Here is a 27,629-nt window from a genome sequence, read left to right on the forward strand (position 1 = left end):
AAATTGTACGCCTGACACAGTGGCGTATCCATTGTGGCTGGATTGTGCACATTATAACAAGTTTTGGTCAGTAGCTTATGTATTATATACTCTAAATATTAACTCCATAATGTATATGTGAACAATTTTAGGGCTAGCGATTTAGTGAAACAACTTGTTCGGATCTTTCTTCCTCCAAAGAATAAGTTTACTCAAACCAAAGGGTATTTTTTTTCTAATATTCTCAGTGTTTTCTATAACTTTTTATACTTCTTTACCATGAAACTAGGTTACTGACCAGTTAATAAAAAACTTTACTTCATAGAGCAGATCTTTATTCCCAGTAGGACTGTGGAAACAATAACCACTGCACTGCTTAGTCAGGAAATCCTTTTTATAGCTGATCATCTGCAGCATGGGGCCAGCTTTGTTCTCAGGAATCTTACAGAAAACAAGCAACAACACAGCATCTCAAATTTAGCTGAGAAAGCTGAAAGATCTGCATTTTCATCGTTAACACAGAAAAGGTAAGAAAATTGTCTAATCTGGTTTTTGACACGACACTAACAGATCTCAGATGCACGTTCTTTCTCCTGATATAAAGGTTTAGTTGCAAATAACACAAACTACTTACAGTACTGTGAAAAATATTTCCCCTCCTAAGTAGGAACAAATTTATTTTATTTAGCTTTTTTTTTTGTTTTGTTAAACTTGAATGTTTCAGATTATTATGAAAATGTTGTCATTAGGATTTCATTTATTGAGAGGAAAGAAGCCTTTAAAAACAGTAAGATCTGTGTGAAAAAGTAACTGAACACTTTGCAGTAACACTTTTGTAGAAATGTTTTATTTCAACTCCATTTTGGAGGGTTTTTGAGCACAAACTGCATCTCAGTCAGGATATAAGAGCTGATTTTGACACCAAATGCTGCTTTTTTGTAATTATTTGAGTCATTCAAAAGTGGCTTAATGTCAATAAACTGATAACTAGAAATTCTCCTTACCACACCTGAACATAAATATATGCAAACACTAATAGCTTCACAGTCTCAATTTAATAGTAGAACTATCTGATATGTTGCTTGCTAGATAGCAGTCCGTCAGAGCGACTTATGGTCATAGCAGTTTTATCATCTTTCAGTTTTGTTGTTCAGAGAGTTCCTGTTGAAAAGCTGCTATATTTGTTGACTCTGGATGTTTTGTCACAGAACAAAAGAGTTGCACATCAAGAGGTTCACTGCTCCCTGAACAGCAACAATAATAAAAAAAAAGAAAAGTTTTTTATGTAGAGATCCGTGGCTGAGGATGTAGCAGTGGGAAGCTTCCTCACAAAACTGCTTTGATTGTTCCTTCAAAATAAATCAAAAGATAAATTAAAAACCAAAAATAGGACAGAAGGGACTGAAGGAAATCAATGCAGCAGACCGGGGAGGGGGCACAGGTTCAGATCCCAGTTCTCTCTTTTCTGCTGGAGTTATTTCTACTTCAGGGAGCGAAAAAGGGAATCAACTTCACACAGATTCGGTTTGTGTGCACCGAGGTGTTGACTTGTCAGCAATTTGCGGGATGCATGGCACAGATTAGAGAGTTTGAAAAACTGCTGGATATCTATCTGTCAGTCTCTGTCTACCTATCTGCATGCCTTAATCTCTTCCTTTCTTTAACCATTTGCACTTCTGTTAACCCAATTACTTGTTTTATTTGGATGTTTATAGAAGACTTGAGGTCCACAGCTTAAGGGATACTAGAGGGAGTCCTATTCACAGTTTACCACAAGGAGACACAGTAAACACTTGGGATACTGTGTTGAACTTTTTGATCAATTTCTTGACCAGCAGGAACAGGAAATCTGGTCAGATGGAAGTAACGCTGTTAGAGACTTAATACTGAAGTGGAGATTCAGGAAGTCTATGACCCTAAACATAGATGAAAGCATTACGATTAAAAAGGGGATTCTGCAAATTATGGACTTGAACTTACTGTAGCTCTGTATTTGTGTTATTTGTCACTTTAAAGAGAAATGCTGACAAGCACGGGACCCAGCAACCAACTTTCAGCTGAGCCCTCGGGTCGTTGCCTCAGAGCTGTCAGGTTTTTCACAGGAGACATGCAACAGTGTGGACAGTGGGTGAAAAGTAGGTGGTATTCAGTCTGATTTTAATATTTTTTAATTCTGCTTAATATTTTAATCAAAACACGTTTTGACTTTCTTGTCTGACAGAGCAGGTTCTGATAATCCAGCTGCTGGACGGTATTTTACGAGGCACGGCTCAGGTCATGTTTGTCAGTAACCCTGTCAGCGGACTTCTCATTTTGACTGGCCTGTTCCTGCAGAACCCCTGGTGGGCTCTGAACTCTCTGCTGGGAACTTTTGTCTCCACTGTGTCGGCGATACTCCTCAGACAAAACAGGTCAGATGGCTTCATTTTGTCCTTTTCAACAAAAAGGGGGGAAAAAAAGCCCCAAAAAGATTCATGCTATTCTACAGAAAGATTGTGTTTCTCCTCTAGTTAGCTTCAGATTCAGTGAGATTTTATTTCTCATCTAACTGCTTTATACTCATGTTGGCTTCATGTTTACACCTCACCTCAGGGAAGCAATTTTTGCTGGGCTTCATGGATACAACGGGACTTTGGTTGGTATGCTGATGGCTGCTTTCTCCTCCAAGGGAAACTGGTACTGGTGGCTTCTGTTCCCAAATGTGTTCATGTCCATGTTGTGGTGAGTCAAAAAAAAAAAAAAAAAAAAGATTTTCTGCAGATTAAAAATGGAAAGTGGATAAAGTAAGAAGGAGCAACTTCGCACATTGTTTCTGCCGTTGAGATTTTTACATAAAGTTCCATCTTGAAACAACATCATTCACACTTGTTAAAGACAAGTAGAAAGGTCGTAAAAGACAATACATTTTTATTTTAGAAGCACAATCTCACACAAAAACAGTTAAAACTATTGAAGAGGGGAGAAAAAAAACCTTAAAAAAATATTAAATTTAAATCAAATCCAGTGTCATCCCTTGGTAAATTAATGTAACTTTCTTTTTAAAGTTGGCCATGTCTTCCGGTAACCTTTTCCAGTTTTTCCCGAGGCACAGCTTTGTAGCTCAGTTTCTTTCAGTCACATTTTAAAACAGGGAAGGAAAAAGAAATATGACATTAAAATATGGCATGTTGTCTGTTGATCTTCAAAAATCTGAATATTTTTGAAGGGAACAGCTACTCACCTAGACATTTCTATACATAAAGTCTCAGCGTCAGCTTGAGCTGTCATGAATAAGACTGACAAAAAAAAAAGAGCTCAATGTGAGAGAACCACAGCAAAGTGAGAAAAGCTTGCTGTAATTAGGTCTCCATGGCAACCATTAGATGCCATCGACATCCCGACCGCTTGATTGGGCTTGCAAGACAAAACAACGCTTTTTTAGTCATACCATCATATCCCAATCCATCTCAAATCTGAAAATTTGGGTTTTGTAAAAAAAAAAAAAAAGAACATCTTCTGGATATTTGTCACAAATTCTGACTGTGAGATCAGACAGGGGTTGAGTTTTTCAGCAACAAACATTCCAGTGGCGCAGAGGCGTGAAACCATATCTGGAAAAGATCTGAATGCTCAGTGTTAAGCATGGTGGAGGTTCTCCGATGCTGTGGGCCAGTTTTTATTCCAAACAACCCAGAAGCTTTGTAGTTCAGTTCTTTGAAATACTTTTAAAAATAAAATCTTGTTGCCAAAGATAAGTTGTTGGTTTTTTTTTTAGCTGTACCATGATCCAAAACATGTGGCAAAATCGACACAGAAATAATTCGCCAAGCTTCTTCCTTCGCCACCTCACTATAAAGACCTACAACCTATGATAGACCTATGGGGAGCCCACAAGTCTGGCAGGAATAATTTCATTAATACAAATATTTAATCGCAGTATATCCCCAATAAATTTGTGCACACAATTTTACTTCTTCAATATGAAATTATACTACTGCAAAACAACTAGCGTCTTTAAGCCTTTTAAAACTCTACCCACGGTCCCAGTACTGACAGAGCTTGATAAACAACCATTTAATGTTTTGATCGCTTTTCATTTTTCTGCCTTTAACATGTTTATTTGTTTCTCTGTTAACAGCCCTGTAATCTCCAGTGCTTTGTCCTCCATTATGAGCAAATGGGATCTCCCAATTTTCACTTTGCCTTTCAACATCCTGACTTGCTTACACATCGCAGCAACAGGAACCACTCACCCATATTTTCCAGAGGCATGTATTAAGTCTCACTTTATACATACATTTGAATTTTCTCAGGTGGTTTGTATTATAAGAAAAAGTGAAACTATTTTTTGCACCTTTAGGTGAAAATTCAGCCCAAAGTACATCTGCACCATAGCGACTCTCTTGCAAACCTCAGTATACCACAGGTGGATGAATACCTGCACATAATCAAAATCCCTGCAGAACATTTTGACACTCCATTCAGATGCAGCGCTTTTTTTTTTTTTTTCATAGCTATTCTTGTCGGTGCCAGTTGGCGTTGGCCAGGTGTTTGGCTGCGACAGTCCCTGGACGTCGTGTCTCGTCCTTCTGGCCCTGCTGCTATGCTCGCCAGCTATCTGCATACATGCCTTGTTGGGCTCCACTGCTGGCCTGTGCACTGGTAAATAGACACTGAGTTATTTGCAGAAGGAATGGTGGAAAGTTCGATGCGTTAAAATGTGCCAAAACCTGTTTCCTCGAACACAAATATGTAGACTGCATACTTATTTGGTAAAAAAAAAAAAGAAAGTAACCAAAATGTGCATACTTTACATGGACGACAAAAATGCCTCGCAAAAGTTGTCATTTCTCTTCAACTTTTTCTTGTCTTTGCATTAAAAGTGGAACATTTCCAGTTTATTTGTATTTAAGTTGAATTTTAGAGGTAGACCAAAACAAAGTAGTTGGGAATGAAAAAGCATGCATGATTTTCTAAATGTGTTACACATAAACCCTTGGAAAGAGTTGTGTCCTAACCTGAGTCCCAGTGAGTCAATACCCCATAGAACCAACTATTGTTGCAATTTAAGTCTTTTTAGTTGTCTCTACCAGCTTCGTACATAAACATTAGCATTTCTCCCCATACGTCTTTGCAAAATAGCTGAAGCCTAGTCTAAGAAAGGCCCTAGGAAGACACATTTGTGAATATTAATGTTCAGTCTTGAACTGGAGTTTGATCAGGACTTTAACTGGAGAACTACAGAACATGAAATTGTTTAGCTAGAAGCTTATCCTTTGTCCCATTTTAAAGGAGTTGTTGCTTAGTGACAGATTTTTCTTCCATTGTTGCCTTGCATTTAGCTCCATCCATTTCACCATGAGCTGAAGAAAAGCATCCCAACAGCATGATACTATGACCACAATGTTTTCCAATGGGCATGTTGTGTAAATATGGATGTGTTGTTTTTTTCCCCCATGCATGGTCTTTTGCATGTAAACCAACAAGTTCCTTTGTCTGACCAGAGCAGCTTTAAAAAAAGGGTTAACAGTTTTACTTAAAAATTTCTCCACTTTTTAGATTTCTATTTATTAAAAATTGATAGAATCACCCAAAAGAAAATGTTGTGAGTTCTGCAAAAAGAGGTTGCACTGAGTTTTCCTTCAGGAGTGCTGAGTAGATTTACGGAACATGCTTTTCAAACATGCACTGTTTCATGTTAGGCTGGCACATAAAATCTCAACAAAATGCTTTGAAGCCTTTGGCTGCACCTGATATGACCACTTGTTCAAGGTTCTTTGAAATTTGGTGCAGGACTTGCATTAGCTGCACCTCTCGAAGACGTCTACACAGGACTTTGGGGATATAACAGTGCGCTGTCCTGCATTGCTATTGGAGGGGTCTTTTATGGTTTAACATGGCAGACACACATACTGTCTCTAATATGTGGTAAGACTGAAAACCGAATTTATTACTCTTCATCAGAGGTAGAAAACCGCATAATAAAAGGTGTTTTGATGTCTTTTTCAGCACTTTTCTGTGCATACGTGACCTCAGCGACGTCAAAACTCATGTCTGTGGTAAGTTCGAAAGTTTCTTACTTTTGGAGGCTAATCATAGACAATGTGTCATGCTCTCCCACTTCTGTACCATCCCTTATCAGCTCGCGTTACCGGCCTGCACGTGGCCATTTTGCCTGTCGACTCTCATCTTCCTCCTACTTTCCTCGGAGAACCCGGCCATCTGCAGGCTGCCCCTGTCCGCTGTGTCCTACCCTGAGGAAAACCGTCACTACCTGAGACAATTAAGGAGGTCAGAAAAGGCTCTGAGCAGCTGCAAGGGAGAACAGACTCTGGACAGAATGGAGGGATGAATTCTTAGCCAGAAATGTGAAAAGCAGTTGCGATGGGTCTGTAAGAGAGATGTTATTTTGCATCAGTTTGAATGTGGCTGTTGTGATGTTCATGTTTTCTGCTTATATAACCAGATCAGTTACATAAAAATGAGTGTTTTCTGGATGAAAAATGTTTTGCTCACACGCAGTACATCTTGCGCTCTGCAGGTGGCGACACACAACCACAAAAACATAAAGCCAGGCCGGATAGAAAATCAGGAAGATGTAAAAATGCACCTGCACTTTTAGTTGCAAGTTGTTGTGAGTTTTTTCATTAAGAACAAAAAGTAGTTTCTACCATGTGTGAAATCATTTAGAGCTCCCATAGGGAGAGGGGATGTGAGCATTCTTCTGCTCATCATAGCCCAGTTTTGGTGGGTGCTTGTGGAAGATTTAATATTCATCAGTCTTTCATCAATGCAGACAGTAAGCTGCGGGATATTTTCCAAATTGTTCCCCCTGCAAAACCCTTTCTCACTGAAAGCCATAATCCATCACTACATTCCAATCTGTCCTCTTGTTTTTCAATCATTTCTCTTTGCTTCTCCCTCGATTCAACCACTTTTTATGAACCGGTTGTGTCGCTTATCTTTTGTCTTTCTCTTCATCCGTTATCCGTCTTCTCTTCGTCTCTCGGATGATAACAGCCAATCTCGCCCCTTTCAGACAGAGCAAAAATATTTCAGTCGTTTTGAAAAGAAGATGACAGGCTGCACACCAGGAGTTCTGTCTGGGTCGATGTTTGCCTGTGCATCTTAATATGTCTGTGCCGCCATTTGGCTGTCTGTCTGTGCATCTGGTGCACTGAAGTCTGGCCAGAGTGAAAAATCAGAGCCAGTCACACTTACAGAAATGTGTGGGAGATGCAGACCAGGGTGGTGGGGGGAGAGAAGGTGTGAGACATGACAGGGGGGGATGGAGTTGAGATTTTTTTTTTATAGTACATGTTGTTTCTCTTTGTGTTGTTTTAAACTATGTTGATTCATCTGCTGCCCTTTGAAGGGCAGGGTGAGGGTTGGGAGCAGAATGATGGGGGATGAGGTTGGTGTCACATACTCTGTGCCGGTGCTGTGTGCTCACAGCAGGATGAATCATTTTTTTTGTTGTTTTGTTTCCTGAGTCCCTTGCAGGAAGCACTCGCCAGTCCCATAAGACTTAGCAACAAGGGATGACAGCAGGCTGCAGGGATGAACTTTCCTCATCTATAAAGTCTCTCACATAATAGCAGCTACAAGATCTGATGGTTCCTCATAGAGTTTGTGTATAAAACAAAAGCCATTTTAACTTTAAAGGGCAAAACAGTTTTTATGTTCTGTCTGGGTCACATGTAACATTGAATCTGTCTTTTTTCTTATTGGTTGATCTCTAACTGTCCAATCTGTATCAGGGTTAAAGACAGAAAGATACTTTGATTTTTGCTGTTTCAGAAACACACGTAGGTTTTTGTTTGTTTGTTTTGGTTGGTTTTTTTTTAACATCTACGAGGAATGATGAACATGAAACGAGTGTGGACATTTCTGAGAGATGATTCCAAAGCCAGAGCCAAGGAAGCTCTCAAATGGCCTTGGAGAAAGAAAATAAAGCAGCTTGACTGGACTAGCCAGTCACCTGACTTGAATCCTGTTGAAAATCTCTGGAAAGAACTAAACATCAGAGTTCATTGAAGAGGCAGGAGCTTCCAGATTTAAAGATAATGTAGAAGAATGGGACAAAATGACACCTGAGCCATGCCTGCGAGTAGTTTCTCCAAACAGGAGGCATGTCCAATACTTCTTCCCTATGTCGTTTCACATTATCACACATAACTTAATTCCTGAACTTATTTGTTTTGGTTTCTTTCTATGTATGGATTACTTGGCTTGTTACCCACACCTGGTAAACATTTTATGCCAATAGCAACTTTAGAAATATATTTACCATGAAAAATTGTGATGTGTTCAATATTTTTTCATCTGCTGTGAAAAAATATTCACAGCGGATGAATATCCGCACAGTTCAGGTTAAAACAGTTCAGGTTAAAAAGAAAAAAAAAAGCTAATTCAGTCTGGAAATGTGGTCAAAACAATCTGATAGGCATTCTTAAGTTTAGTTGACAATAAAATAAATACTACTTGATGCAATTTGTCTAATAAGTTTTTTGGGGGGGTTGGAGGGGTTGCTACGTAAACGAAGAAAATAAAGTGATTTACTGAATGATGTTTTAATTTATGCGGGGCATAAATTAAACAGAACAGATGCCATTAGAAACATTACAGCTACTGTATGTTCTCTGCAATAAGAAAGTGGAAGCTCCAACAAACAAAGGGATCGGAGACTGTCAGTGCTGCGAAAACCAAATGTGTGAGAACAGCAAACATGATGAGAACAAGATGCATGTGAGCCTTCTCGCCAACCAACAATTACAGTGTCACTCCTGCTTGATGCTTTAAATGGCGTTCATTCCTGTGAGACTGACAGGACACTTTGTGTTTCTGCGAGAAAGAGAGCGAGATTGTGTGAACGTGTTAAAAGGAAGGAAAAAAAAGACACAAAAAAAACAGGCCAAATGCAGCCAAACTGTTCCTGTGGGCTGGGAGAATGAATGTCGCCTGTTGTGATTCACTCCATCCTGCTCGATCTGTGAATAGTATCCAAGAGCTGCTATCTGGCGCATGACGCTCCGGGGTGATCATGTTCAAACCAAATTTGTCTGCTGCTTCCTGTAAGACGACAGGAGAATCCCCAGGAAACTCCATCTTCCATTGGAGGAAGCTTCTACAGAGGAGGAGGAAGTATTGCCATTTATGTACGCTCCCTGGGACTATGCCGCACCGATCCATGACTATGGTACAGTGTGTGTCGTAATCCTGTAGTGTGTGTAGCGTTGCCTCAAATAGAAACGGCAGACTTCAATGGAAGGAAAATGGCAATAAGGTAGATGCTGCATTTTAGCAATGTGTGACCTTCATCTGCTGGCAATTTTATATTCATAATAAAATGTTCTATTCTCTATGAATTAGTTGAATTGTAATTTTTACTTAAGCTTAAGCTACCACTATGATCACATTTTGTATAGTTTTCCCATGTGTGACTGAATGGAAGAGCAAGAATAAAATTCCTATTCATCAGACAGATTCCAAATTATGGAGGTAAATAAGACCTCTTTATTTTCTATTACCATGAATTATGGGGTCCCTCAGGGTTCTATGTCAGGTCTGACTCTCTACAGTCAAACTAAATTGAATAGGCATGAGAAAAGACTAACACTGAGGTACAGAGGTGTCTGAAACAAGAAACCTTCTTGCTAGAGATACAAACAGAGCTTTTTATGTCAAATGGTTCAAAAATAAAAATAAAAACAAGGTGGTGAGACCCCAACAACATGTTTGTGGACAAGTCAACACACACACAAAATAGAATAAGATATGTAACTTCTGAATTTTTTACATGTTCATTACAACATGTAATAGATAATATTCAACAAAAAAAACCTAATAAATCTGTGTAAAAAAAAACAAACTAAAATAAAGCAACTTACTTGACCATAAGGTAATTTTGATTCAGTTCCAGTGTTGAGTCTTCTTAGGTAGACTCAACACCTTGCATCAATTATGATCTGATAAACCTGATAAAGCAGAAATAAGGTTCAAAGATCCCAGAAGGATTTTCTCGAGATTTGATTCTTTAACTGAAGCCACTGTTTTGCAGACCGGCTACAAAGGATCAAAATTTCACTGTGCAAAGGTAACAATCAGGACAAGTACACAAAGAATCCATAGTATTGCATGCAAACCGTGGCAACATAGCAAGTCGTTGACGAGAAGTGAAAATATTAACAGCAATGCCATTACTGAAGTTGGTCATTTCTCAAATACTGGTTAAAAATTCACGACAGAAATAAGTCACTGGTGGCTGAATAATTTGCTAAATTTGTACTGGAAAATTGTTACAATAATTACCAGTGATTTCAAGCTGTCCTGGACGAGATCTGATAAAAAGGTATGAACTCTTATGCAACAAGATTGTCGCAGCTTTTTAAATTTTTTTTATGCTTTTCACTCTAACAAATGTGCTTGTTAAATGTCACAAATTGGATGAGACATTTTGAGATGATTCATCAGGGTCTCAATTTTTTTACTCCTCCAAATCTTGACATTTTTTTGTCCATTGTGCTCAGCTTTCCTTAGTTGTAAACCCCCCCACTTATATAAGCCGCTAATATTCAGTTAAGTGATTCTGTGAAAGTTATCCCATAAGATATCAAATGTTCCACCAAGTCTTGTGATTGATGAGAGTTTATTAATTGTGCTGACATGCCCATCTGCTCTTCCTCCTCCCTGACAGCATTAATATCTTCTCATTTTACCCTCCACCAGAAGCAGACACATTTAGGCTCTGTTTCTGCCATTCTTTTTTTATTTTTTGCTACTTTAACTTGAACTAAAATTGACATATATGTCTTCTTATCTTCAAAATCTTCCCATTATCACGTCTGGAAAGCGTTTAAATCAGATGGCATCAAACTTGTCAGCGTCTCAAAATTTCACACATCACAAAATGTCCACAGTGGCACTGCAGGCCAGGTTCTTTTTTTTTTTTTAACACATTGGGTTACATAACATCAGACTGGCTTTTTACTCCCACAGCTGCCTGTTGTCAAGTGGCCCGTGTGCGTTGCTTTGCCTTCATTTTCATCCAGTAGCAACATTTTTTTTTTTTTGCTGGCTCTTGTAGGCGGTGCATTTATATAAACCCCTGCTTGGTCCATTGCTTTCTACACTCACCTGCAAACTTCAATAGCTAATTTGAGGTGCAGAAAATAGCCTTTCATTGTTGGTCACTGGAACATTCTAACATTAGAATTCAATTGTGTTCTTTTTTTTTCTTTGTGTGTCATGAAGTCCGAGGGATAATATTAGATGCGGTCTGAACTAGAAAGTTCCAGACTTTTCTAACATATTTCGTAAAATAAAAATTTTATAAGGATTGTTGTTGTATTATCTCTCTCTCTCTTTTTTTTGTTTTTTTACATCTACTGCTGCACACCTGGCTTAAAATGAATGCTCTGTCCTGATGTTATGCTTCAGTAGTTTGTCTAGCAAATGCCTTTTTTTTTTTTTTTTACTTTACTAAAACTATTTCTTTTATCAATTTTAAGACAGGGGCCTTTGACCAATATTCTTGTGTGTCTAGCAATCATTTTTATTATCATTCAGACAAGAAGAAAAAAGAAATTATTGCTTTATCTTACACTTTTTTCTTGTGTTTTTCTGCTTGTATAAATGGTGGGCAAAGAAATACTGTCTAGATAAAAAAAAAAAAAGATTTTCCAGATATGCCAGATAGCAGATATGACACCAGATATGATCTGGTGTCATATTGGATAGATTGTGTAGGTTTTTGGTTTGTAGTTTGATTACTTATGCAATGTCTTGCAAAAGTATTTATTCTCCTTTTTAGAGTATATATTTTGACCAACTTTAGATATCCAGAGAACAGCAATTTTGCTAGTGATTCTAGAATCTGCAAACAGCCATTAACAAGTCCTTCTATATGCCATATAACTTGTCACACCAATGAGGCATGTGATGAACTACAAAGGAGATATTTACAGTGGTTTTCAATAGCGACTTGCTTTTTGATATTTTTCCTCATGAGGCAGGTTTTCCTATGGCCAGATTCTCCCACCAGATTGATCCAGTCAATCTCTCCAGCTCTTCCACAGTTACCATGAGCCTCTTAGTAGTTTCTCTGATTAACGCTCTTCTCGTCTTAGGTGCCGACTATGTCTTGGCTGGCTTGAATGTGGGTCATCCATGATGGATTGTTTAAAGTTAGAAAGTTTTAACAGCCTAACCTGCTTCATGCTTATCTCCTGCATTTCTCTGTCTTCATGTTGCTGTTTGTTTATGAATATCTTCAGCTGAAATTATACACAAACTCTATTAACTAATTTAATTACATCTCACTGCAGCTGGTTGCATTTGGTTTTTAAAGGGATATCTAAGCAAATATCCCTGCATGTAAATGTGCATTACTCGTTTTCAAATGTTATAAAAAAATATTGAAAATCATACCTGCATACTTTGTAACTATGCTGTACTTGACTGTGGTTGTGATGATGTGACTAAACGTGAAAAAGGTGCAAGTGTGCATTATTTTTGCAATAATATAAAATAATTATTTTATATTTAATATAATAACTAATAAATATATTGTTATTATTTATTAATAATATATTTAACAAATCTATTATTAAATATATTTATTTAACAAATAAATATATTTATTAAATAAATATATTTTATTTAATAAATAAAATATATTTATTTTTATTTTAGTACCATCTTTTGTTAGATGGTACTAAATTGCCATCTAACAAAAGGCAATTTAGTACTGCGACGAACTTGCTTGCTTGACAAATATATTTGTAAATATTAATAAGAATCTCAGCGGAGGGATTCCATCGTCCAGAGTTGTCTGTGCAGACATAGTTTTTCCTCTCTTTTTTTTTTCTCTCCAGTCTGTTCTATTCAAGGAAGGAGGACTCAGTGTACCCAGTCGTGACAGTCTGCTCCGGTCTGTCTTCTAGAACTCCGGAAACAAGCCTCGAGATGGAAAAGGAGGCTGCAACATCCGCGTGATCATCGCTCGGGCACCAATGGCCTTTCACCGGGTGCGCTGAGCACACCGGCATCCCGTGAGGAAATGGGCGGTCCCGGGAAAGCTCGACCGGGATGCGTGGGCGGCGAATGGGGCGGACGGTGAAAAACGGAGCTGCGGCGGCGGTATTTAAGAGAGCCGAGCAGAGATCTCAGACAAGACGGAGCTTAGAGAGCCCGGAGCAAAAGCGGAGCGATTTCAGCACCACACATCCAGTGGACAGCGACTTAAAACAGCTCTTAAAACAAACGGACCAAAAAACCCTTCAGATCATGGTTCTCATCTGGACCCAGTTCGGAGTGAAGCAAAAGAATGGAAATGTCAAGTGCAAAGTGCGAGTCATGCACAGGGGTGACAGCTCCGGATCATCATCGTCAGCTGTAAGTACAGTTTTTTTGTTGGCTTTTTTTTTTTTTTGCTAAGGTTTTTCTATGTATTTTAAAGTTACATGGCATTCCTTGCCCGCGTTTGTACTCCGCCGGCATCTGTAGGAGATGCCGTCATTTTATTCATTCATATGCTAGAAACGCGGATTCCCTATCAGCCAATCGCTGAGGAGATTCTCAGTTGTTGGGGGGAAAAGTCTTTTCACGATCCCTTCACATGGTTTACACCCCCCCTCTCTCTCACGTTGGGTTGAGATCAGCCTATAAAATTTATGCATCTGCTCAGCAGCACAGATAAGGGTGTTTCCCCTTAGGGAATTAAAGCTGAAGGTGATTTCTATCTTTGCGGATAGAAATCAATCATTTCTATCTTTGTAGCTCATACACTGCAGTTTTCATCAGCGATTCTGTTTGGAATTGCACTTTGTGGATAAATATATAATCGACAACTGGTGTTAAATTAAATGTCACAACATATGTGTCAGCATATAGAAAGTATGACAAAGTGATCTAAAAATCTAAATCGTTGTGTTCCTTCAGGAGAGCACCAAGTCTGAGCAGGACACGCCCTGCCTCTCCATCAAACCCACAGGCAAGGACTTCTACAAGGTCCTGGGCGTCTTACCTGAGTCCAATGAAGATGAGATCAAGAAGGCCTACAGGAAGATGGCCCTCAAGTTCCACCCAGACAAGAACAGTGACCCCGACGCGGAGGAGAAGTTCAAAGAGATCGCAGAAGCTTATGAGATCCTGACCGACCCCCAGAAGAGAAGCATTTACGACCAGTTTGGAGAAGAAGGTGAGCAGATGTGACTTCATGTATAAACTTTGAATTGCTTCAATCAAAGCTCTCGTGCACAACATTTGCATAGCGACAACTCAAATCTGTCAGGAAATATGTTTTTTTTTTGTTTGTTTTTAACAATTTGTCTATTCTCTTTTTAAGGTCTTAAAAATGGAATTTCAGCAGGCCAAGGCAACATTTTCCGCCAAAATTTCCAAAACGACCCCCACGCCACCTTCTCCTCCTTCTTCCACAACTCTGACCACTTCGACATCTTCTTCGGCAGCGACCCCGATGCCGACGACGACCTTTTCAACCCCTTCCGGCGATCCACCTTCACTCACCTGGGTGGCTTCGCTGGTTACGAGGCCGGCCTGCGGAAGGGCGCACGGCACCTGTCTGGCGAGGCCGTGGTGCACGACCTGCCGGTGACCTTGGACGACGTGATGCATGGCTGCACAAAGCAAATGAAGATCACACGCAGCCGCCTCAACCCCGACGGCCGAAGCCTGCGAACCGAGGAGAAGGTGCTGAACGTTGTGGTGAAGAAAGGCTGGAAGGCCGGGACCAGGATCACCTTCCCCAGGGAGGGGGATGAGACCCTCAACAGCCCTCCTGCAGACATCACCTTCATTCTCAGGGATCAAGACCACCCAGAGTACAAGAGAGACGGGTCCAACATTGTCTACACAGCCCAGATCACCCTTAAAGAGGTGAGTTTCTTGTTAGTTAGTGTCCACATGAACCACATTCTAAAACACTCACCAACTTTGTTCTAGAAATTCACCAGACAAACTATACATATTCTTAATTCGGTCTTTTAACAGAAAGCTTTGTACCACTATGGACAAAAGCCTACCACTTACAGTCGCCTGACAGACCCCCACAAACCAAATGGCAGCAGTCTGCCAACACCTCCATTACCTCAGCAGCCCCTGCAGAGGGAGAGAGAGAAAAAAAAAGAGGCTAAATTTAGCCTTGCCTGCTGACTGCACCCACGAATCGCACTTCAGCCTCCCTCTTAGCCACTAGACTCACTGCAGCCTCAACAGGCCAGGCAGAGAAAGACAGAAAGAGACAGTCCTACTGATTCGCTCTGTCTCAGCCTCTCAGTTCCTCCAGCCCACGCACAGATTAGCAGAGCAGCAGTCACAGAGACTGACATTTCAAATAGCTCCTCCGTCCTCGTTTGGCTCCCTATCAGTCACAGAAACACTTGACTCCCACACACAGGAGGGAAATAGAACGCCGGTTATAACATCTGTACCACTGTTGCATAACTCAGAAAATCTTTTCACAAGAACGCACACATAACATTTAGCAGTTACACAACTGTTCATGCTCCACTTTCCTTCATTGATTTTGAAGCCAATATTGACAACAGGCATCCATGACTAACTTTACCTCCCTCTTGATTTGTCTCCAGGCTCTCTGTGGATGCACAGTCAATGTCCCAACACTGGACAACCGCATGATGCCTTTACCGTGCAGCGACATCATCAAGCCAGGCGAAGTCCGGAGGTTGAGGGGCGAGGGTCTCCCACTGCCCAAGAGCCCGTCGCAGCGGGGCGACTTGGTGGTGGAGTTCCAGGTGCTCTTCCCCGACAGGATCCCGCCACAGTCCCGTGAGATCATCAAGCACAGCCTGGGACAGTGCTAGCCTGCGCCACTTCTACTGGACACAGCATCACCATGTGTCTTTCTCAATTCTGAAACACATCCTTGCCTACGGTGCTAATGTCACAACCAATCACAACCTCTTATTGTGCTTGGAAAAGGCAAGCAGAGCTGAGTTGGAAGTCAAAATGGACTTTAGAGAGGAGACTTTCTGAACTAGTACAATGCACAACAGCTTTTGGTGCCATGTGAGTGGTAGCTGTTGGACTAATGGAAGGTTTCTTAGCTGTCTGAGGCAAGCATTCACTCAACAGCCTTCTAGACGAAAAGGTGTACATGTACTGTTATACTTGCAAGCTTATGGCAGGATATCAGTGTGCTATTTAAGTCTGTACAGACTTACTTAAACCTGAGTGGTAGAAACAAGCGAAGAAAAAAAAAACACCACCTTACTTCTTTTCTTCTTATTATTATTATTCTTATGGTTATATGGTGCTCATATGACTGATCTTTTGCATTGTTTTTTTACAATAGCAAAAACTACTTGTGTGCAAAGGTCTACTTTGTGTGCAAAATGAAAAAATGTTGTCTCTAAAAGAGATTCACTTGTCAAATGTTCTATTGAATGACTAGAAAAGTTTGTATATGATCTACAAAAAGAACTGCTGATGTGTTCCTACTTTATTCTACGGCATGAAAATGAAAATAAAATAATAATGAAAAAAACACAAGCTTGACTGCGGTTTTCTATTGATGCATATGTACAAGAACCTCAATTTATAGACGTAATTAAGTCATTAGGTCTATAAACAAATGAATAAGCACATCTCCTTCTCTGTTCACCAAAACACATTTGGTGGTCAATGTTATCAATGATTATGGATTTACAATACAAATTTACAGAATCAGTTTTATTGCATTAACATAAAAAGCAGAAATGCTATTTAGAAGTTACTCAAATTAAAATGTAGAGTGCTTTTTTTCTAGAGCTCCAATGTATTTGAACAAATATTTTATAAATAAACTTTATAAAATGTATACATTTATTATAGATATTTTAACGGAAATTATCTACAAATGCAGTAAATGTGATTTCTTGGTTTTCTATTTTTAATTTGCAAAGTGCTCACATTGTTTCTCCATCTTATCATAACAGGTTATTTAACCCATGTTAAATAACCCTAGAATTTTGAGGAAACAGGATAAATTCAATACAATTTGGAATAAAGCTGAAACATAACAAAATGTGGAAAAAGTTCATTGCCGCATACTTACTGGATGCAATGTAGATGAGCAAACTGTAATGTGTCAGACAAATAAGAACACACCGTCCCCACAATTAAGTGCGTTGGTGGAGCTATCTATACTGTGGGGATGCTATTTTATGCAGGGACAAGAAATCCTACCGAGGTACAAAAAGGGAGATGGATGAAGCTAAACATTTGAAAGCTATTAGGGAGGAAAAAAAACATGTCGGAAACTGCAAAAAAACTTGAGACTGGGTTGAAGGTTCACCTTCCAGTAGGACACTAACACTGAAAATACAGCCAGAGCTATAGCTTAATGGTTAATACCTGCTGTGCCCACAGTCAGTCCTCAAGCAAAAGTGTTGATTTGACTCCACTTTGAATCAAAATGATTCCTGGCCTCTGTTGAAGGGTTCATTCAGTTAATTTGAATTAGATATATTGCAGCAAGTACACAGCTAAAACGCAGGGCATGCATAGTTAGTTAAGCTCAAAGTCGAGCTTGATTGATGCCATGGGATCATTTTGTTATTTAATTATTTATTCAGCCATCACAATCTTTCACTTGAGTCATAGACAATTTCTAAATTAAAAACCACATTTTTTTTAGATTTATACTTGTAAAACCCTTTGAAAACAAGGTAGCATGTTTCTTCCATTCCATAGCTATCTATTTTTTAATCTGTTTATTGCATAAATAAACAATTTATGTGTCTGTTTATTGCATAAATTCCGATTAAAATGCATCAAGTTTTTAGTTCCAGTTCATGAACATGTAAAAAGTCCAAGAGGCATGATTACTTTTCAAGTCACTGTGGACCTTGTTCTGTTCTCTATTGTATAAAGTCTTGTCTGGGTTCTGTAACTTCGGCAAATTTCCACATTTTATGTCCTTTTATAGTTTCCCAGATGTTGTCTTCTGTATAACTACGAAACATGTAATCATTAGCTACAAATACTAAATACTAACTAATTTAACCAAAGCACTGTGTAGACAAAAGACAGACTGTTTTTGATTATTCTGGCAGCTTTGATTACTAGGAGATGTTGTTATTCATTGTGACACTCTGAGACAATAGATAACAACATATATAACCTTTACGCCTTTTTCTTATGTTTAATACCTCAAATCCGTTTGGCGGAATTACTGCATTGCTGCAAAGCTTTAAATTTGTTGAAATTCAGGAGAAATCTACTGCCATCTAGCGGCGGGGGATTCCTACAACAGCAAAAATCTTGCAAAAAAAAGGGGGAGGGGGAAAGAAACACACCTGTTGAACTGCTGTTTGTTACCGGCTTAATCAATGGCCGCGTCCTCACTTTTGCGATATTTATATCAGTAACATTTTTATCCACGGTGATGGAGAAGAATGTGACGAAAAGGAGAATTTACGTGATTTTCCAAGATCAAACTTAAAGTAATTCCCACTGATTGGAATATTAAAGCACCTGTGTGAAGAGAGACTAGGCTAAGGGCTCACGGAGATTTGCGTTCAAAGAAATTCACCCGCAATGCGCTTGGAAATGAAATGTCGCAAACACGTCAGACCACCCCACACAATCTGACTGAAGGCTACCCTGTGGCAAACCTGACCTTAGTTGTCCTCCTGCTCATCCCCTTTGTGGTCATTCTCCTTCTGCTGAACTGTCTCTTCCTGGGCTACAAGGTCCTGGTTCTGTCAAAGAAGACCAGCAGACCGAGGCGGGAGGACACCGAGGAGATGCTCCTGCGATCCGCCCTGCCGAGACTCAGAATATCCGACGTGGCCTTTTCCTCTCTGCGGGACGGGAGGACAGCCTACATGTCCCTGTCGGAGCCCGTCCTGTCCCACCCGGTCACTTCTTCAAGGGCGTCGTCCAGAGACGGAGCCGGGTCGACTAACAGGATCCGGCTGCTGAGGCCCGACGGTGCGACTGGCTCCGGGTCTCTGAGGGCGCCGAGCACCATCCGGGCCGCGTCCTCCGCGCAGGGCTTCCCTCCGAGGCTCCACATGCCTTCCAGCTCACCATCTTACAGCAACAGTAAGCCAGGCTGGTGTCGGAGTGCTCCGGTTTTACTGCAGTCCAGCGATTCAGAGGCTAACTCCAGAGTACACCTGGTTCCACCAAATTCTCCAATGGTGAGCGAGTTCTGTGTATGAGAGGATGACCGTTGCGTAAATGTTAGTTTAGATCCGTTCAGTAAGTGTTAAGGACTTTGTATGTTTCTCATCAAGGTGTTTACGGTGCTCCAGGTATTGTTACAGACAGAGATGACTTTTACACAACTTATTTCAACCCTAATTAATTCATAATTCACTTAGATTTTAGAGCAGGGCCTGTCCATCATTTGACATTGTTTGTTGTTGTTTTTTTCCCCCCATTAGCAGATTATCCTTTTTTACAAAAGGTATTCACTCCTCACACATGAACTTTAATGAGATCCCAATTTTATTTGTCCATCATCTGTGTTACTCTCACCAAACAGTTTCAATGTGTGTGGGATAATTTCCATCAAAGATTGGGAGGACGTCCTCCATCTTCATTATTTCACCCAGATGGACCAATACTATTAGCAGGGAAATAGAGCTTCAGCATGATGCTACCACTACCATACTTTATGGCTTATTCAGGACCTCGCATTGACTTCTACCTATTTTGGAGCTCTTACATTTATTCTTGGTCACTACCCTTTGTTAAGCAAATGTCAAATTGGCTTCCATGTCAACCGAAGGATTAGTGTTGCTGGATATTTCTGTTTATGATAAGCTTGAGTCTTCGTGGTTCTTGAACATGCTGACCAATTTTTTCAAACCCAATCTGAAGGCGACTATTTATGTCAGAAACTGGGACAAATTTGGGAAAATTAAACATTAGGCTACTATTCCTCAACCTTATTGAAAAATTGTGAATTGTGCTTAAAGAACTTGATCTGTTTATGTAAATAAACCAATCTATATTTAACCCCTAACTAGAGAAATGGTCAAATATCCATTCCAGAAGTATTTTGATTATTGCAACAACATATAGTTTACTTGTAACTTGTTCAGTGCATATTTAAATCAGTTTGTGAAGAGTATATGTATGTCAATTGATACTGTCAGTCTAAATGATGTTACTGTGGATTCAGGTTTCTTTAAGCATCAGTGGAGGTCAGCACAAGATACTGGATCTCTACCAACTGAGGACAAATCAAAGGGACTGCAACAAGAAGTGGATTTCTGCAGCTTACTGCTGGGGGTTAGGTTTTTAACTCATCAGCTTATCCATTTATTTTTCCTTGATTCACAGGAGGAAGCGGAGCATGTGGATCACATTCGTCGGAGCAGTACTTACGAGAAGCTAACGGAAGCGAATGCAGCCGCTCCTGTGCATCCGTACGACAAGCTGTTCATGGAGTGTGAGCACATGAACCCAACCTCAGAGACATCCAGTCAGAACTCATCTGCTGTGGGTCCTGGGCTGGACAGTGACTTCGGAGCAAGTGCAGGTACAAAAGTCTCCTCCACCCAGACTGTATTAAATGTAATTATCAGATCAAAGTTCACGTGACATTAATTTTCCGACTTCTATAACTTGGATAATGTGGATGAGGCAAAATGACATTTTTGTTACTAGCTGTTATTTGAGTCGTTTATAGCAAAGCATCGTGTCTTCCAGGTGTCTCCCTTCGCATTTTGTCTGCAGATAGCGACGGCCTGTCCAACGGACTGCTGTCTTCGGCTCTGGAGTGGGATTATTACGATCCCTGTTATGTCAGACAGAATAATATACCCAAACATAATCACCACAGGCCTGTGATCCACACAAAACAGTACTGGGTATAGTTAACAATTTTCTTAATGTAGATTTTAAATGTTTGTTCCAAATAGCATACCGGTGTGCGTGTTTTAATATGAGTTTTTGTCTTAAAAGTAATCACTTAATTTATGCACTGTTAAGTATATTTTGTTGTAGAATGCACTGTCCCACTGTTCATAATGTTACATTAACACTGAACTGTCACTTCAGTTACTGTTAAATGTTTAATCAGCGTCCTTCACTCAACATTCATAGAGGTTGTCACTATTTTTGTTTTCAGTATTTATGGTTGATTTGGCTTTAGGCTTCACTATTTCCTCACCTTCATCAAGTTTGTTTCACTGCGTAAGTGGTTGTTATTCACCCAATTAATGAAGGCTTAAGAATTTAATAAAGAGTTATATTTTAATAAATTGAAATAATAGTCTTACATTTTATTTAAAACTGAATCCATGTTGCTTGAACTCCAGCGTAAGGTTTCCACAGTCTGTAATGATTTAGGGAGTCGTGTCATCTACTGGTGTAGATCCATTGCGTTTTCTTAAGCCCACAGTTAATGTAGCCGTCCACCAGGTAACTTTTAGAGCATTTTATTCTTATTTTTACTGACAGGTCTTCTGGACATGCTGATTTTCTTTTCCAGCAGGACGGCGCTGCCAAATCCACCAAAGGGTGGTTCAATGCAGTGTTTCTTTGCTTGATTGGCCAGCAAACTGGCCATTTAAAATCTTGTCACAAATTCCCATTCACCTTTAGGTGTGCTCTGCATTGATCTAAGATATTAGATTGCAGTCTATTCCTTAGGTTCCTTAGTTTGCAGCAATGTGAAAACCCTCCCCAGTCTCAAGTGTGTCTCTAGGGCTTCCAGTATTCAATCAATATCAAGATTGAATTGTATTTAGCTCTATCAACCTTTACCATCAACTCTAATCTGCTTCCTTGCCAGGTCTCCTCAGAATGATGCTGCAATTACTATATTTAGGAGTGCAGGTTGTGTGTTCTGAGAGATGTGCAGTGTTTCCCACCACACAACACTTTGCAAGTATGCCAAAAAAAACAATATTTTAGTCTCTGCTGAAGAGAATACCATCTTCCATGTGCTTCCATCTACCCGATATGGCTTGTGGTTCTGCACCCTCCATTTTTAGAGGACTAATTGAGATGTACAAAGCCTGGGATTTTATTTAGGATTTATTAATTAGATGACATCTGAAAGCATTTGGTTGCTTTGAATTTTATACCGGGGTTTCAAAGTAAAAGGGAGTTGAGTACAAATGTATGCCACACTTTTCAAATTTGTAAAAAAGACAAATGGAAACCTGGTATTTCCTTCTACTTAAATTGTACTATCTAAAATTTTGTTGATCCATCACATACAATTCCAAGAAAAAATGTGGAATTTCAAAAAGTGGAAATGTTTAACAGATACAAATCAAAGGAACTGCAACAAAGAAATTCCTTAATTTACAAGGAAATTAATACAATTTGGTTACTGCTGCTGTTGGCCAGCAGAGGGACCTACAGTTACATTCACACCTTTCACATTGAGCCTTTTTCATATGAACATAAAAGTATTTAAACTAGATTTTGTACTACTTAAAGACTAAAGCTCATTGTTGATAAAATTTTGGTTTCCTTGCCTACAGTGGCACGTATATGATTGTGTACAGCAATAATAATAAGAAAAAACTATTGAGAAACTATTGAGAAAAACACAGCAATGTCACTTAGGTGGAACACTTTATTTAGCTTTAGGAGATATCTGTACATAAAATCCCTTGAATTTTTCTTAAATTCATTGAAAGCATAATTTGTGCTCTGCTTTGGAAACAAAACAAGACCAAATGAGTTTCATTTCACTCAAAGCTAGAGAGGAAATTCAAAACAATCTGCTTGAGTTTAGCATCAGAAGCTTCAGATATTTTCCCATCAGTCCTGCAAAGAAGAGCAAAACTGTTACAACGCATTCTTACAATGGGAAGAAATAGATGCAATATCTTTTTCTTACTTGATAGCTGCCAGCAAGTCTTGCTGCTGACTCAAGATGTGCTGAAGGAAAGCTTTTTCAAATTTAGTGATCTTGCTTGGTTCCATCTTGTCAAGGTGTCCTCTCACTCCAGCATAAATGACTGTTACCTGTTCTTCAATGGCCATTGGAGCTGAAAGAAAAAAAAACAGGCAATTAGAGTTGAAAATGAATCTCATCCACATGAAAACCTGGAACAAGCAGCTGACACTCACAGTACTGTCCCTGTTTAAGGAGTTCAGTCAGACGAACGCCACGGTTCAGCAGCTGCTGCGTGGCGGCGTCCAGATCAGAACCGAACTGAGCGAAAGCGGCCACCTCTCGATACTGGGCCAACTCCAGCTTCATCGTACCGGCCACCTAATGACAGGCAGCACAGGTTGTTTAAAGTGAAGCATTTGACAAGAGAGGATACCTCGGCGAAGACTAACCTGCTTCATGGCCCTGGTCTGGGCAGCGGATCCAACGCGCGACACTGAGAGACCGACGTTTATGGCCGGACGAATACCTTTGTAGAACAGCTCGGTCTCCAGGAAGATCTGTGTGAGGAAACTTCATTTAAGGAAAAGCTAGAGACTGAGTATATTAGCGTCCACCATGACAAATCAGCCGCTTGCCTGTCCATCTGTGATGGAGATGACGTTTGTTGGAATGTAGGCAGACACATCTCCAGCTTGTGTCTCAATAACAGGAAGAGCGGTGAGGGAGCCGCCACCAAAGTTATCGTTCATCTTGGCAGCTCTCTCCAGCAGACGGGAATGCAAGTAGAAGACATCTCCAGGGTAGGCCTCGCGACCTGGGGGACGGCGGAGCAACAGGGACATCTGACGATAGGCGACAGCCTACAGAGATGATCAACAAGGTTTAATCAATGTTCAATCCAGGACCTGGGTGCCATCTTTTCTAAAACCCCCCGAGGCAGGAGTTGAAGTTTCACCTGCTTTGAAAGATCGTCGTAGATGATGAGGGCATGCTTTCCGTTGTCTCTGAAATACTCCCCCATGGAGCAGCCAGAGTAGGGAGCCAGGTACTGCAGAGGCGCAGCATCGGAGGCAGTGGCCGACACCACTATGGTGTACTTCATAGCATCGGCGTCTGTCAGCCTCTTCACCAGCTGAGCCACAGTGGATCTCTTCTGTCCAATAGCAACGTAGATGCAATACAGCTTTTTCTTCTCGTCAGTTCCCTCATTGAAACGTTTCTGGTTGATGATGGTGTCAATGGCGATGGCAGTTTTGCTGCAAAACAAACACGGAAACCTTAGCTGACATCCACAATGATATACTGTACATATGATGAATATCTATATCCCTTGATATTTTTTTAATCACAGTACAACCACAAACTACAATAGTTTATTCGCAGTTGGAATACAGTCTGGATCTAACATTGGAATATGCTTGAACCATTGCATAGTATCTCTGGCTGTATGTTTGGTGTCATTGTCCTGCCAGGAAGTGAACCTCCACACTCGTCTGAAGATTTCTGCAGCATCAAACAGGTTTTCTTTTCTATTGTTGCCCCGTATTTAGCTCCATCCATCCTTCCCATTAATTTCAACCAACTTCCATGTCCCTGTTTAGGGAAAAACAGGGACATGTTTTACTTGATAGCTGCTAGAATGAAATGTATGTGACTATTTCATTCTAGATGTTTGGGGTGATGCTTAGTGTTCCCACAGTGACAAACTGGAAGACAAACAGCTCCTGTGTCCCTTAAATTAGTTCATCACTGCAGAAGAAATTACTTTATAATAATAATTAAACTTGCAGAATTATGTAGAACCCAAAATCCAACTTTAATGGATTAGATGCAAGGGCGTCTAAAACCACTGCGAATAACATCTCAGCATGCTGTGTGCTAAAATATTCTCTTTGAGCAGCATCCCGTTACCCCGTCTGCCTGTCTCCAATGATGAGCTCACGTTGTCCACGGCCAATGGGGACCAAGCTGTCTACGGCTTTGATGCCGGTCTGCATGGGCTCCCTCACAGAGATACGGGGAATGATACCGGGGGCTTTCAGACCCACACGCCGGCGCACCTTGGAGCCAAGAGGGCCCTTTCGGAGAGGACAGAGAAAAAAAGTCATTCTGTTTCTTCTAGCAGCTAAGAACTTGTGGAATTAATATTAGAACAACCCCCGAAAGACAGCACAACAACCCAAGGGAGCAATAAATTAAAATGAGTACCTTTCCATCAATAGCATTTCCCAGAGCATCAACAACTCTGCCTAGGAGTTCTTCACCAACAGGCACATCGACGATGGCGCCAGTTCTTTTGACAATGTCGCCCTCTTTGATCAGCTTGTCATTACCAAACACCACAACACCAACATTGTCAGGCTCCAAGTTCAGGGACATGCCCTGGAAAAGAGAATGCTTGATTTCAGAAGCAGCCATCAAATGCACACACAACAAAATAATAGATGTTAAATAAGTGCAAAGATTCAGACCAACTTTGTTTATCAAGCAAAAACAATAGTTTCTCCAGGTTGGGTACTGAATCGAAGGTTTACACCATCACCTTGAGACCAGAGGAGAACTCCACCATCTCCTCTGCCTGCACGTTCCTGAGGCCGTACACTCTGGCAATACCATCACCAATGGACAGGACACGGCCAGTCTCCTCTAAATCAGCGCTGGTGTCAGCTCCCATGATCTTCTCCTCCAAAATGGATGACACTTCAGCTGTGCCTTTACAGAGTAAATTAAAAAAAAAAAAAACTTGTTACGGATAAAGCCAAAAATTCATAAAGACCTGCAGGAGATTCCTGGCACACTGACCTGTTTTTTGGAGCCAATGCTGGGCAGTGTGCAGATTCTTGGCTCCGACGCATGCTGCCGCAACATTCTTAGATACCTTTAACACAGAAAGAAATGATAAATGAATTAGATTTATGAAGTCAGAGGGCATATGCCAATTAAATGTTTCAATTTGTACCAAGGTTACATTTCAAAACTGCTTAAACTTTAAATAATTTTGTCCCTACTTTAAGTAATTTTATTGGGATGCCAGAGAAACTTCAGGAAGTGATTGTATATGAGTGACGCAACTCTCCTCCTCCCTTAGATGTTGCTGCACACTGCCATTCAGCTGATTTTAATAGCTTCTGTCTATACAAAAACCCTGTACATATTCAGCTGTCTGGAAAGATTTCTGGATGAGAAAAAAAATAAACAACAATATAAGCAGTCCTGCTGTTGAACCTAACATAGCTCAGATGTCTGAAAGTAAACATTTCTCATCTACAGCATATATACAAGAAAGCAGGTGCAATCACACCATTACATGCAGCATTTAAGAAAGGTTTGTGAAACTTTGTAATCATATCATAAACATATCATTAAGGCCACTGCCTGGCTGCTAGTGATTATTAACAATATAACTACTGTTTTTATGCTGTTTTCATATAGTCATATTGCCGTCTTGATGCCTGAATCATAATATGCCTTGTCACAGGATCGATTAAAAAATGTCAGAAGTTATGATTAAATTTTAAAAACTTTCTCTACTGTACTACCAACCAAAACACTTTACTACATGCCAAAGCTGAAAGGACACGGAGGTTTTTTGTTTAGCGTATTTTTACTATATTTGTACAAAGTAAGTATTTAAGGCAAGCTCAAATCTTGGCTGATATCATTTTTTTGTTCATTATAAAATGATCTAGTCATATCAGAAAAAGCTAAACTATTTTTTAAAAGCAGCATTATAATAACATAATTAAAAAGTCAGGCTCACTTTCACATGAGCCTAAAACTTAACAGGGAGTATACAAAAAGCAGGGAACAGATTTCACCCCAAAATTTATGCAGTCACCTGAGAACACTTGTTGGGTTAGAAAATGCTTGTGTTTCAAATATCTCAAAGTGAATAATTTGGCAGCAGAACTTGTGTAGAAATATCTACAGTTTAATGAAAAAGGATGACAATCCACAGTTGCTTGTATCTCATCATCTGTAAAAGACTTCCCAATCCACTATTGTGGAAGCTAACTAAAAGAGAAACGAGCCTAACCTTTAACCGATGGGTTAAATTATTAAGCCTTCGTGACAACAGAATCGCATCCAGGTAACCAACCTATTATTTATACATTCTCAGTAATATATTGCAATATCCTAGATGTCCGTCAGCTGCATAATGTCAACAGAGGGGACTGGGAATGTGAAGGACTCTGTGTCCTCCGGTGCAAAGACGACGGAACAGCAGCGGTTTCAATATGAACAATTCCGTTTTTCATGTCAAGATAACAGAAAAGCAAAACATAAATAGGTTAGAAGTGCTTACAAATCCAGCTCTTCGTGGTAGGTTGCGGGCAAGAGCCGCTGCGAGGCGAACTGACAGCATGTTTGAGACCTGAAGATACGTCCTGCTCCCGGGGCCGAGAGAGAAGGGTGGCGGAAAGGGCGGCGCTGTGTGTTGAGGTCACAGCAACCCGGAAGTACTTCAAAATAAATGACGGCATTAATTGTCCTTTTTTTTCTTTCTTACATTTTTACTGGATATACAAATTTAATTTACCTAATCTTATATGCATAGAAACCCGTTTCCGCCACTCTGAATATATATATAACTACATGAATAAATAAAATATTTCTTGTCAGAAATACAGTATATGCGTACGTTAAAGTTTATTAATCTCATATTATTTTTTTTATATTGTACCTCTCTTACAAGAGCAACACAACAGACTTTATTATGAAAACCGATTTAAAATGTCAGTACAGTAATCCCATTGATAAAACAAAAACCCAGTTGAAAGTATTTGTCTATAGCCATATCATGTCAAACTAAAACTGTAAAGCCACTATATAC

At 39.9% G+C, this 27,629-nt stretch overlaps 4 protein-coding genes across 4 annotated transcripts; 3 read left to right on the forward strand and 1 right to left on the reverse strand.

Moving 5' to 3' along the window:
* The first annotated feature begins 294 nt into the window (after positions 1–294).
* Positions 295–8,325, forward strand: LOC116723821 (urea transporter 1-like). The gene is made up of 9 exons (XM_032568989.1): positions 295–506; positions 1,996–2,114; positions 2,201–2,390; positions 2,572–2,700; positions 4,097–4,226; positions 4,319–4,384; positions 4,473–4,620; positions 5,752–5,886; positions 5,968–8,325. Exons 2-9 carry the CDS (start codon positions 2,000–2,002, stop codon positions 6,234–6,236), a joined length of 1,182 nt encoding a protein of 393 aa, XP_032424880.1. The 5' UTR covers positions 295–506; positions 1,996–1,999; the 3' UTR covers positions 6,237–8,325.
* Positions 8,326–13,032: 4,707 nt separating this feature from the next.
* On the forward strand, positions 13,033–16,486 carry LOC116724979 (dnaJ homolog subfamily B member 5). Its single transcript, XM_032570798.1, has 4 exons — positions 13,033–13,353; positions 13,900–14,158; positions 14,306–14,856; positions 15,570–16,486. Exons 1-4 carry the CDS (start codon positions 13,048–13,050, stop codon positions 15,801–15,803), a joined length of 1,350 nt encoding a protein of 449 aa, XP_032426689.1. The 5' UTR covers positions 13,033–13,047; the 3' UTR covers positions 15,804–16,486.
* A 1,836-nt stretch (positions 16,487–18,322) lies between these two features.
* Positions 18,323–21,188, forward strand: hwa (huluwa). The gene is made up of 3 exons (XM_032570799.1): positions 18,323–19,127; positions 20,278–20,476; positions 20,647–21,188. Exons 1-3 carry the CDS (start codon positions 18,537–18,539, stop codon positions 20,811–20,813), a joined length of 957 nt encoding a protein of 318 aa, XP_032426690.1. The 5' UTR covers positions 18,323–18,536; the 3' UTR covers positions 20,814–21,188.
* Positions 21,189–22,510: 1,322 nt separating this feature from the next.
* Positions 22,511–27,243, reverse strand: atp5fa1 (ATP synthase F1 subunit alpha). The gene is made up of 11 exons (XM_032570596.1): positions 27,102–27,243; positions 25,598–25,673; positions 25,338–25,507; positions 25,004–25,177; positions 24,707–24,873; positions 23,751–24,051; positions 23,431–23,655; positions 23,245–23,352; positions 23,029–23,173; positions 22,796–22,946; positions 22,511–22,722 (listed from the first exon to the last, which is right to left on the reverse strand). Exons 1-11 carry the CDS (start codon positions 27,159–27,161, stop codon positions 22,644–22,646), a joined length of 1,656 nt encoding a protein of 551 aa, XP_032426487.1. The 5' UTR covers positions 27,162–27,243; the 3' UTR covers positions 22,511–22,643.
* Positions 27,244–27,629: the final 386 nt, after the last annotated feature.

This window comes from Xiphophorus hellerii, chromosome 8 (assembly GCF_003331165.1).
Source record: "Xiphophorus hellerii strain 12219 chromosome 8, Xiphophorus_hellerii-4.1, whole genome shotgun sequence".
NCBI lineage: Eukaryota > Metazoa > Chordata > Actinopteri > Cyprinodontiformes > Poeciliidae > Xiphophorus > Xiphophorus hellerii.

Excerpts from the sequence above, each read along its gene's own strand:
- LOC116723821 (XM_032568989.1), top strand. The coding sequence starts at position 2,000 with ATGCTGACAAGCACGGGACCCAGCAACCAACTTTCAGCTGAGCCCTCG. Across the intron at positions 4,227-4,318 it reads CTCACCCATATTTTCCAGAG|GTGAAAATTCAGCCCAAAGT; the intron begins GCATGTATTAAG and ends TTGCACCTTTAG. Across the intron at positions 4,385-4,472 it reads CAAACCTCAGTATACCACAG|CTATTCTTGTCGGTGCCAGT; the intron begins GTGGATGAATAC and ends TTTTTTTCATAG.
- LOC116724979 (XM_032570798.1), top strand. The coding sequence starts at position 13,048 with ATGCGTGGGCGGCGAATGGGGCGGACGGTGAAAAACGGAGCTGCGGCG. Across the intron at positions 14,159-14,305 it reads CGACCAGTTTGGAGAAGAAG|GTCTTAAAAATGGAATTTCA; the intron begins GTGAGCAGATGT and ends TCTCTTTTTAAG. Across the intron at positions 14,857-15,569 it reads CCCAGATCACCCTTAAAGAG|GCTCTCTGTGGATGCACAGT; the intron begins GTGAGTTTCTTG and ends ATTTGTCTCCAG.
- hwa (XM_032570799.1), top strand. The coding sequence starts at position 18,537 with ATGTCGCAAACACGTCAGACCACCCCACACAATCTGACTGAAGGCTAC. Across the intron at positions 19,128-20,277 it reads TTCCACCAAATTCTCCAATG|GAGGAAGCGGAGCATGTGGA; the intron begins GTGAGCGAGTTC and ends CTTGATTCACAG. Across the intron at positions 20,477-20,646 it reads TGACTTCGGAGCAAGTGCAG|GTGTCTCCCTTCGCATTTTG; the intron begins GTACAAAAGTCT and ends CGTGTCTTCCAG.
- atp5fa1 (XM_032570596.1), bottom strand. The coding sequence starts at position 27,161 with ATGCTGTCAGTTCGCCTCGCAGCGGCTCTTGCCCGCAACCTACCACGA. Across the intron at positions 24,874-25,003 it reads GAAATGCTATTGATGGAAAG|GGCCCTCTTGGCTCCAAGGT; the intron begins GTACTCATTTTA and ends CCTCTCCGAAAG. Across the intron at positions 22,723-22,795 it reads GACTTGCTGGCAGCTATCAA|GACTGATGGGAAAATATCTG; the intron begins GTAAGAAAAAGA and ends TCTTCTTTGCAG.